The sequence below is a fragment of the Rhinatrema bivittatum genome, chromosome 8 (assembly GCF_901001135.1).
Source record: "Rhinatrema bivittatum chromosome 8, aRhiBiv1.1, whole genome shotgun sequence".
Classification (NCBI taxonomy): domain Eukaryota; kingdom Metazoa; phylum Chordata; class Amphibia; order Gymnophiona; family Rhinatrematidae; genus Rhinatrema; species Rhinatrema bivittatum.
In genome coordinates, this window is record NC_042622.1 from 204,640,757 (window position 1) to 204,652,864 (window position 12,108).

Consider the following 12,108-nt stretch of genomic DNA (forward strand, 5'->3'; position numbering starts at 1 on the left):
CAATATGAGTTAGGCCCATACTCTGTGAAATACCATTCTTATTTAAAGAATAATAATTTCATGAATGCAATAAGCTACTTCAAGCCATATTTGCCGTGGTGGTATTTCAGCACTTCCTGCGTGGCTGAAGGACAAAGTGGGGTGATATCCATCAACACCGTGCTCCTCGTCATGCCTTACTGTTTAATTCGCATATAGTTTTAGAAATAAATCTGATATGACCGAAACATTTCTAGAAGGCGCTCGCCCAACTCCCAGCCCTAGCGCTATACTCTGGTGGTGTGAGGAAGAGGCTGCCCTGGCTGCTCACCTGTACTCCCTGTGGCTGCTGTCATCTCTGTACCAGTGGGCGTGACAGTCGTACTCCAGCGTGCCTCCCTCTCCATACACCGGGTACGCCATGGAACCCTCCTCCTCATGGGTCAGGTGGTGGTTTTCAATGATGCTATCAGAAGGGGGAAGAGGGAGAGATTTTACAATAAACAGACAAAATATTGCATTTTAGGGGGCCTTATTAAAAAAAGAAATCTTCCCGCGTCAACCCTGCAGGATCCCCAGTCTGTCGAAGCCAGTGAGCTTATGCGCATCTCGAAGGTGACATGCACGGGGAAAAATAATTGCAACCGTTTTAATTTTACAATGAGATCCCTGAATGACCAGGAAGTAAATGAGTCATGTGACTTTAACCACTCAGTTACAACAATCCATTTTGAAGGGTCATTTGATAACCAATTATGCACAAATAGATTGTGGGTATGCTGTGAGACATCAGGAGCGATTTTCACATTGCCCACATTGCTGTAAAGTCTGCGGGGGTGCGTTTTTTACCCACAGTCTTTGCACCTATTTTCAAAGTGAAAGTGTGCATGTACTTTCAATTTGAAAACTGCCTGAGGGACAAATTACCCGCAGATATTTGTATCTGCTTTTCCTGCAGATCCTTTTCCCATGGAAAAATTGCGCATGCAGATTTGAGACTGCAATCTACGCATGTTATTTTCTGCTCCTGATCTCAACACATCTCCGGGAATGCTTCCTTCTAGGATGGATAAAAATATGCATTCTGTCCAACCCCGCACACACTGTCAGCTGGGAGGAGGGTAGGTAATTTCCCCCAAAATCCTTTTTACCCAGATATAAATGACTTATCAAATTGCCCTCCCAAGCTGAAAGAAGAGTATGATGAATTAAGCATGTGTAATTTCACTCCCACGCAGGCTGGGAAATGTCTTATTGTGACTGTTTAATAATGCAATAAAAGACAGGCTTCCCTCTCTGCACCCCGCCCCCCCATCCTCAGGTTCTAAGGTTCTGATACCAACTCTTCCACTCCATCACTGTGACCACAAGCATCTCTGATACAGACTTACCAATGGAAAACCAATTTAATCTGGACAGGCTTCCCCAGTCTTGGGATTACCCCACTACCTCTGCAGACTTGCCGTTAGTTCACCTGAGAAAGGTGGGGCTGCAAACCCATAGATACAAGGTGGCAACAGCAGGACTGGATCAGTCTGTTCTGGAGAAATGGAGCCAGATGGTAACCCTAGTGTTGTAGGGGAATACCTAGGTTAGGGCAGTGGTGGTGCTCAACCCAGCCCTCAAGACGCACTCAGCCACTCAGGTTTTCAGGATATTCCCAGTGGATACGCATGAGATAGGTTTGCATGCACTCCTCCACTGTTTGGAAATCTGACTGGTTGGCTGGGTCCTGAGCACTGGATTCAGAACCAATAGGTTAGGGAGCAGGGATCTCAAAAGCTCGGGCATTAACAACGTCCCGTTTCTTGGCCCACTATACAGGTATCCTGGCCTACTAAGGTTCCAGGATGCGGACTGGGCATGGTCAGCCTTGAACCTGGATATCATGAAAGCATTAGTCAGCTTGAGTAGTCGGGCTGGCCCATTTAGTATTCCATGAGGCCAGCAAGGGCAATGATGGTTGTGAATCCTGCCATCTGACTGTCTAATGGTTTCCATTCCAGGTTTATAGTCCTTGGCCAAGACTATCAGTGGTGATAAACACTCTGTGAAAAAACCTTTAATTCAGCAGCAGCTTCTCCTCAGCTGACAACTTCAGAGTTACCCATAACATATCAGAATGAGAAATGGGGCAATACTTGTAAGCCTCTGCTACCCCAGAGTATTGGATTGAAAAGCCACCTGCCTGAGAAGCAAACAATTTACTGCTTTCTGCCACAATAATTTTACAAGACCCAGGACACTGTCTTATCGTGTGGATAATCCGTCAGCTCAAGAGCTGCCAAAGCAACCTTTAAAAACCCCCCACTGGATATTAAAAAAAAACAACTTTTTTTTAATAAAAAAAAAAAAATAATGTTATTGAACTTAAATCTCCTCAGGACATGCTTTTAGCTGATTGGGTCTATTGGAAGAATTTTTGGCAGCACACACAAGAGGTCAAAACATTTCTTCATTATTAAATGCAGTAAATGCAATTACCAGGAGATTATGCGGCACTGGCAGGAGGGTGATAACATTCACTACAGGGGCGAGCCCAGGCAAAGCTTTCTTCTCTTTGAATACAACTCTCTAGACATTTCACCTATGCTTCTATGTTTTCAAAGCAGAAGGCTTTTTTTTTTCTTTTTTTAACCAACAGAAGCTTGACCTGTGGCTGAATGTAGTGTTACAATTTAACAATTTCCAAGGTTCGCAAGTCACATCATAAGGATGGTTTTGTGATCCTTGGGCCAAGATCCAATTCTGGAGAGAGAGAGAGAGCGGGAGAGGTTGTGGTTTAGGAAGTGCCCTGGGTGATATGATTCTATTTATTAAAATAAAATCTTGAGGCTGGTTGTAGCTGCTCTATCACATCCATCTCACTTTACTCTTTTTTTTATTTTTCGGAGGTGGGGGGAGGGAGAGGGGAAGGGACTGGCAGTTTTCCTTCTGCTTTTTTGGGGCTTCCAATTCACTAGGAACTGGGGCTGGAATTCCATGCCATGAGCCTTTCATTCACAACTACCCAGGGATTTCCCTCCTGATTTTTACCCCTCTCTCAACTCGCTTAGCCCAGTCACTGCAGTGACAATCCTCTGTCAGGGGCTCCTTCCACAAGGCGATGATATGCAGTGCTGTCATGCGATGGTTGGGAATCTCTACCCCACCCCCTTAGGGCTGTGAATGCAACCTCTGCAGCATCCTCAGTCACGGCTGACCCTCAAACTGCATCCACGTCTTCTTCTGGGCTAGACCTTGATTCTCCTTATTCACTGCTGTGTTTCTTCAATAGTACCACATCTGGACCATGAAAATGGAGCCTGATGCTGAAGCTGTGCTCCCTCCTGCACTGACATTAGGGAAAAGTCTGGATACCGCATTAGTTGTTGATAAGAAACCCAAGGACACATATGAATTTCCAGCAATGCTAAATAAACTCACATAAATACACATGCTGCAGAGGTTCACAGACCTCCAGGAGGGCGGAGCCTCAGTAATTGCAAACTACCAAGAAAAGAGTCCCATACACACAAATATTTGTGCCTTTATGTCTTAGTATACCAGAACAGGATCAAATGAAATTGCTCCAGAGTAAACTCCTGCACTACTATGTAATAAACAACACATGATGGGAGATAATTACTTGTAAAACATGAACTGCATTAAAGTAAAACTAGTGGATATTGCAATAAGGATACAAGTTACTTGATGATAATAAAACTTCTATTAAAAATTAGCCCTTTAAAAATCACACTAAACCAAGGAATATTAGCCAATATGATAAGTCTTGGTGCTATTGACTGCATATTGGCCAATATTTTTAATGGCACCTCCATTTCATAGCTACAAGGAACAAAGGTGCTGATTCAAGACCCTGTCCCAAATCCCTCCTTGGGTTCAGGAAGGAATTTTAAAAAATACTTGCAAAATATTCTGGATCATATTCCATGGGGACTTTTTTGCCTTCCTCTGGATCACTATGAAAAAAAAAGGACTCAAATATAGTAATTTCAAGAAGGATTGGAGATTTATTTCAATTAAATTAATTGCACCTAACAGCAAGAATGTGAAAAAAGGTCCACAGTATTTTCAAAAGTGCATGCACAGATCAAGAGATTCATCTTCTGGTTATTTTATACTGCTGTAAATATTTCTGGAGTGAGCACAGGGCCTTAGGTATTAAGGGGCGTGAGTAGCCTCCTGTACTCCAAATAAAACTAAAACAGCTACAAATCGTTGTCCCTGCAAAGCTATTTCTGTAGTTTTGACTAGAACAACCCCTATGAAAGCAATAAAAAGGGGAGGTTTAACTTTAGAGTTCTATTCACCTGTCATCGGCATTGTAGGCACGCAGCAGCATTCAGCACCATGGAGAGGTCCAAGGCTGCTCCGCAGCCGGGGTTGAGGATTGACTTCTGTTGGGAGATTCTTAAGCGCAGACTCTCTCATTCAGGACAATACAGAACAGTGCGCCCCCGTTTGGCCGCACGTTCTCCATGCGCTATTTTTACCCCTTATACTCTCCTGTGCGTGTGATTCAGGGGGGAAGAAGATGCAAATGAGGGCCCACAGTAAAAAGAGGCGCTAGGGACACTAGCGCGTCCCTAGCGCCTCCTTTTTGACAGGAGCGGCGGCTGTCAGCGGGTTTGACAGCCGACGCTCAATTTTTCCGGTGGCGGTTCTCGAGCCTGCTGACAGCCACGGGTTTGGAAAATGGACGCCGGCTAAATTGAGCGTCCGTCTTCTGACCCGTGGGCCGTGGGCAGATTTTTAATTTATTTTTACTTTTGGGCCTCCGACTTAATATCGCCATGATATTAAGTTGGAGGGTGTACAGAAAAGCAGTTTTTACTGCTTTTCTGTACACGTTCCCGGTGCCTGCTGAAATTAACACAAGCCTTTGGCTTGGCTGCACATTTTACTTTCTGTATCACGTGGGAATAACTAATAGCGCCATCAACATGCATTTGCATGTTGATGGCGCTATTAGTTTCGGGGGGGGGGGGGGGGGTTGGCTGCGCGTTTTCGACGTCTTATTACCCCTTACTGTATAAGGGGTAAAGCTAGCGTGTCGAAAACATGTGTCCAAACCTGGGCTAACAGTGCGCTCCTGTATCGGCCCGAGCGTTAGATCACGACAGAGGTCTTTCAGCCCCTTGAGCTCCATTTATTGCAGAAGTGAGCAGAGATGTTCAACTCATGGGTCACAACTGAGTTAGTCGGGAAATGACTCCCTGATTTAGCAAAGCGCCTCATTATAAGAGTATTTCACTATACCACAGGGAAGGTATCTTTTTCTAAACCAGGTTAGGATTGCTAAAGAATACCAATGTGTTAAATAAAAATAGATTTCTTTTGTTGCAACATAACAAGGAGCAGCTGCTGTTTACTTTACTAAGTTTTCGCTACGGTCTGTCTCTTGAAAGCTCACTATAATTATCCCACTGCTCTGTGACACACAGTAATGGTTTAGACTGGGTTCATGTCGCATGCAAGTTGGGTGTATACTTGGGTGCTCCTAAGCCTCCCTTGCTGTACTACTATAAAAAGAAAAGCTAGACGTAATCCCTGAAACATCCCATCATCATCCTGAAAATCCCCATTAAGCAAATGCTAGCAAAGTGACCTATGCAACATCCTGCAGCAATGGCCATCCAGCACATTTAATGAGGTTATTTATTTATTTGGTTATTTTTGTTTCCTGCTTACACACAGCTGCGCTCAAGGTGCATTACATGAATGATTTATGTAACGTGCAGACTAGATAGGTTGCATGGTTTTTTTTTCCTGCTGTCACATTCCTATGTAACTGCAAAGGAATGACTACACTGTACGTAGGTAAGGATATACAGCTAATGCTTCTGCTTCAGTCAGGTCAGTCTTTACAGGCTGATTCAGTCTGAGTTTTCATAAACTCCCATTCATTTCAGCCTTTTCTTTTTTTAATAGGAAAAGTATTGGGATTCAGTGGAATGAAATTTACAATAACCAGGAATTGGTTCTCCCATGAAGGCTTACCTGGGCTACGTAATATCATTAGATGCAGTTATTGATCCCAACACTGCCTCAGGATTAACCCAAAAGATACTGGACCCCCACTATCTCAGAACCCTTTATTGTGAAGCATTTCTATAAGAAGCAAAGTCTCAGTCCTGAGAGCCTCTCAAGTCTTGTCAATGGGATTTTTTTTTTCACATGATCCAGAGAATGCTCCATTGCATAAGATATATTTCTGTGCATAATATTTTCTACACTTTTCTATTGCCCAGAATAAAGGTTTAGGTCATTTATTTGTGTATAAGTGTAAATGGACTGTACTAGTGCTCCTATAAATTTACTGCACTAGTGTTCTTGTAAATCTGATGCATTAGTGCTCTAATGAACGTGCTGCACTAGTGCATGGGATAAGTACAGAGGAGCCTTAGTTGCAAACAAAAGAATTGAAGAAATAGTGAAAGCATTCATTAGCAGCTGGGTCTTTCTGCAGGCGGCTGGTACAATAACTAGAACTAGAAGTCCCAGCAAAAATACAGGTGCTCACATAGCCAGGCCTGTTGGACAGGCAGCCACAAGAGAATTAATTAGCAGCTGGGTCTATCTGGCAGGCTGCCAGTACAGTACAAAACAGAAGTCCCAGTGGAAATGCAAGCGCTCACATAGCCAAGTCTGTCTGGCAGGTTTTGCACTCCTTGTGTCAACTAGGTCAGTGCAGTGGGGTATTGTCTGGAAAGGCCACAGGAACCTAGGAGATTGGATGTCTAGGTTACAGCCAAGTTGGTGATGGTGACGGCTTGGATTATTGTGGGACCTTGAAGGTGGGACATGGGAAGGGAAGGGAACTGTCTGTGAACTAAGAAGTGGTTCCCTCCATGCTCAGCTACCCAGAAGGGTGGACTAACAGTCGAGAAAGATGACAAAACGTTTCTTGAATAAGGGGTGATATCTTGCAAGCAGTCACGCTCTGTGGCTGGCAGATGGGATATATCCTTGGCAATGTGACCAGGAGTATCTAGGCAGACTGAGTAGGCCATTTGATTTTTTTCTGTGATCATTTGCTATGTTACTATGAGCACCTGTGTATACACTGCGTTAGTGCTCCTGTGAATGGGCTGCACTAGTGCTCCTGCATTTGTCTTCTGATGAATACTAAGTGGTCAATTTTCAAACGGTTTAGGCACCTAAACCAATCCCTTTGAAAACTGGTGAGGGCTGAGCACCTAAATTTAGGAGCCGAGTTTCACTGAGTTGGTAGTGCCCACCTCCCAGGACTGAAGTTTGGATATCTCGCCACTCATGTCCAAACCATAAGAACATAAGAACTTGCCATGCTGGGTCAGACCAAGGGTCCATCAAGCCAAGCCCAGCATCCTGTTTCCAACAGAGGCCAAACCAGCCCCAAGAACCTGGCAGTTACCCAAACACTAAGAAGATCCCATGCCACTGATGCAATTAATAGCAGTGGCTATTCCCTAAGTAAATTTGATTAATAGCCGTTAATGGACTTCTCCTCCAAGAACTTATCCAAACCTTTTTGAACCCAGCTACACTAACTGCACTAACCACATCCTCTGGCAACAAATTCCAGAGCTTTATTGTGCGTTGAGCGAAAAAGAATTTTCTCCGATTAGTCTTAAATGTGTTACTTGCTAACTTCATGGAATGCCCCCTAGTCCTTCTATTATTCGAAAGTGTAAATAACTGATTCACATCTACCCATTCAAGACCTCTCATGATCTTAAAGACCTCCCTCAGCCGTCTCTTCTCCAAGCTGAACAGCCCTAACCTCTTCAGCCTTTCCTCATAGGGGAGCTGTTCCATCCTCTTTATCATTTTGGTTGCCCTTCTCTATACCTTCTCCATAGCAACTATATCTTTTTTTGAGATGCGGCGACCAGAATTGTACACAGTATTCCAGGTGTGGTCTCACCATGGAGCGATACAGAGGCATTATGACATTTTCCGTTTTATTAACCATTCCCTTCCTAATAATTCCTAACATTCTGTTTGCTTTTTTGACTGCTGCAGCACACTGAGCCGACGATTTTAAAGTATTATCCACTATGACGCCTAGATCTCTTTCCTGGGTGGTAGCTCCAAATATGGAACCTAACATTGTGTAACTACAGCAAGGGTTATTTTTCCCTATATGCATCACCTTGCACTTGTCCACATTAAATTTCATCTGCCATTTGGATGCCCAATCTTCCATGTCCCATCATCCAATGATGACAGCTAATGGTCTGATGCCCATCAGCTAAAGGAAGGGCACATCTCAAGTTCTGCATTCCATGCTCACTGTGCAGTAAAATAAGTGTGAAAGAGAGAAGGGAATATGTGAGCTGGAGTCAGCCTTGCAGCCTTTGGAAAGGCTCTTTTCCACACCATGACTTCCATGTAGCAGAAGAACACTCCAAACACATCCTCGCTAACACCAAGGCTGTAGGGGAACCACAGAATAATAAGAACCACACAGCCTCCAGCCCTGCAGGAAGAGTAGACATTAAATTTGCTTGCATGCTTGCAGAGGTACTCCGCAGTCGGGGACTGAGCGAGATCAGATCTAGGTAGTGATTGCCTGCACCATTCGGGGAACACTGGTCTGTGCATTTTCAGATAACTCCCCACCCATTGGAGCGTGATGCATAAGATTGCATTTTGTTTTATTACAGCTGTCAGGGTGTGATAGCATTTTTCAAGAAAACTAGTATAAAAATTAGGCTCAATTTGTGTGCCAGTGAAATTGAAAAAAACAAAGACAAAATTATAGCAGCCTGCTTAGCTTATCCTATATATATATATATATATATGTATATATTTATTTATTTATTAATTTATTTATTTAGCACTTTTATATACCGACTTTCCAATAACAGAGTTACTGATCAATTCGGTTTACATTCTAAACAGAAACATTGACAAGTTAATGTCTTACAATGAACAGGTAGCAGGTATATATTTTTATATATATATATATATATATATATATATATATATATAAAAGGTATATATATTTTATATATATATATATAGGTAGCAGGTATATATTTTTATATATATATATATATATATATATATATAAAAAGGGATGTAGACATAGTATGGGATGATTTCAAATCTGCTGATTCAATCACTTTTCAAAATGTTGCATTGTTATCCAGTGCTATCTTTCTGGGGAAAAAAAAGGTGCCAGTATCCACATGAAGGAATAGGATGCATGTTTTTTTATGAAGGACCACAGCTGGAGGAAAAAGGTGTCGGTACTCAGCACTGGGCAAGCACTCTCGGAAAGAAAACCCCGTCGTTAACTATTTATATTAAACTTAAGCTTTGTGGTATCCCTCTGTCTGTCAGTACTCTCCTGCCAGTGGCCACTAGGGGCGCTGGCTTCTCTCCAAAGCCTGCTATCAGCTATATAGCAAGATAGTGGAACTCGTTATTGAAGCTTGACAAACACATTACAACCCCACCAGCACACACCATGCCGTAGCTACATGCCTTCAGTGGCACATAGGGTTTTCCTGTAGTGGCTTCGCTGCTCCACACGACTTGCAGGAGCGATGCCAACCGTGGATGCATGTCATGGGTGCAAGGGCAACAGCAATGCTCCACCTCAGGAGACAGCAGTGGACATGACATTCAGCTGTCTGGTCCTGCAGGCACCAAGCGGGGAGACCAGGACAGCTTTCAGGTACAGCGCAAAAAGGGATAAGTAAGCGGGACTATGTGACTACTGTTGTGGATATCTATATCCAGAAGAAAGGACACTTGTAACAATATGTCATGGCCTCAGACAGGACAGTACAGACATACATTGATCCAATGGTCTCCTCCTTCACACACACACACCCACCTACACACACAACCACAGGCACAGACACATATGCTACACACCTTTTGCAAACATACAGTGCAAATACACACACAACAACATACCAACATGTAATAACATCACACACAAGCGTGCACGATAAGCACATTCACACAGACACACATCACATAATGTAGATACACACACTGCATACCTGCACACTTCAGAGAGGAATCACAAAACCATCACACAGAAGTGCCCACAACAAACACACCTAAATGGTTCTCCTCCTTTCTATCTAAAAGAACATTCCAAGTTAAATTAGGCAATCGCATATCTGATGCTTTCCATATTGATACGGGGGTCCCTGAAGGCTCTGCACTCTCAGCAACACTATTCAATATCTACATGCTCCCACTGTGCAAATTACTGGTGGATTTAGGAATCACATTCTTCGTCTACGCTGACAACATTCAATTTTACATCCCATTTTCCAAATCATTTGAAAATACAGCATCAACACTTTTAACCTATAAGAAAGCAATACAGCAGGAACTATCACAACTTAAACTAACATTAAACTCTAAAAAGACTGAAATAATTTGGTTAAGTAGAAACTCATCGATAGCTAAGACTCTAGACCTGAGAAATTTTCAAATTACTTCCTCAAACCAAATACAGGACTTAGGTATCCAGCTAGATGAGAACCTTACTATGAAAAAGCACATTAATAAATTAAGACAGGTTACGTCAAGTTGCATCTATTACATCGATTGAAACCTTTACTAATTTTCGAAGAATTCCAAACTGTATTGCAAACTCTAATTTTCTGAAACCTAGACTACTGTAATCCCTTATTGCTCGGTCTTCCCGCATGTCCCTTAAAACCATTAGAAGTACTACAAAATGCCTCAGCAAGACTTTCGATAGGAACCAGGAAATGTGATCACATCACACCCTCACTGATTTCACTGCATCGGCTGCCAGTACAATCCTGAATCTACTTTTAAAGTATTAACGTTAATATTCAAAATCACTCATTCCAGTAACACCGGTATGATAGGTGCGACATTACAACCGTACACACAGCAGCGAACACTGAGATCTCAAAATAAAGGACTAGTGACTGTCCCCACAATACGGAGCACACACCTGACACATGTAAGAGATCATGCGTCTTCCATAGCAGGACCAACATCTCTACCTGAGATGTTACGTGTGATCCCAGAGAGAAAGAGATTTAAATGTGAGCTAAAAACATGGCTATTCATAAATGCATGCAACCTAACTTAGAAACATCAGAATGCAGAGAGCTGCAATTACAAGAAGGACAGGAGATACTAACTGATACATGAAGAACAAACGTAAAGAGAGATTGTAAAAAGCTCCACGCACTGAACAAAATGTGAAATATGTTATATTAATTTATTTTCTATACTTCACATCTTTTGCTCTAGATCCTTACGGGTAGATTTTGAAACCCCTGCGCACGTAAATCCCGGGGTTTACGCGCGTGGCCGGGCCTTATGCACGCTGTGCGAATTTTCAAACGGCCCCAGCCACGCGTGTAAACCCCGGTACACGTAAACACGTAAAAGTGCCGGGGCCTGAAAAGAGGGCGGGGCAGGATGGAGGTCGGCCAGGACAGCAGCCATTAGCGCGTAAATTACTTCTGCTCCCGAGAAGCAGCAAGTGACAAGATAAAAAAAAAGAGGTAAGGTAGGATAGGTTTAGGGGTGGGGAGGAGAGGGGAAGGGAAGTTAGACAGGGGGTTAGGAAACCGGGAAGTGCCAATTGCATCGCCGCGTGGAGTTTGCAAAAGTTACACCTCCACTTGTGCGCACAGATTATAAAATCCAGTGCGCACGTGCACTCGGCCACTTGATTTTATAATATGCGTGCACTGGTGTGCGCATGTTATAAAATCAGCGCATCCAAGTGTGCGCGCCAGGAAAAGTGCGCACATGGATGTACGCACACACATATTAAAACCTACCCCTCAGTTAATATGTTTCAGAACACTTTATTTGATAGATATTAATGCCCGTTGATGAATACTAACCCTGTAACCCTTCATTCATTGCATGCTGATGTATAGCTATGAATGTGATTTTTGTAAACCGTTGTGATATTTACATGGAACGACGGTATATAAAAATGTCTAAATAAATAAATAAATAAAACACACAGGGGCGGATTTTAAGAGCCCTGCTCACGTAAATCCGGGTGGATTTACGCGAGCAGGGCCTTGCGCGCCGGCAGGCCTATTTTCCATAGGCCTGCCGGCGCGCGCAGAGCCCCGGGACTCACGTAAGTCCTGGGGTTTTTTGTCGGGG

The 12,108-nt window shown here is 43.2% G+C and overlaps 1 protein-coding gene across 1 annotated transcript in view; it reads right to left on the minus strand.

Annotated features, from left to right (window-relative positions):
- Positions 1-12,108, minus strand: part of SRRM3 (serine/arginine repetitive matrix 3) — a 236,955-nt gene that overhangs the window by 133,262 nt on the left and 91,585 nt on the right. The window contains exon 3 of the mRNA XM_029613117.1: positions 311-445. Coding sequence (XP_029468977.1) covers positions 311-445 — 135 coding nt within the window. The remainder of the gene's footprint in view (positions 1-310; positions 446-12,108) is intronic.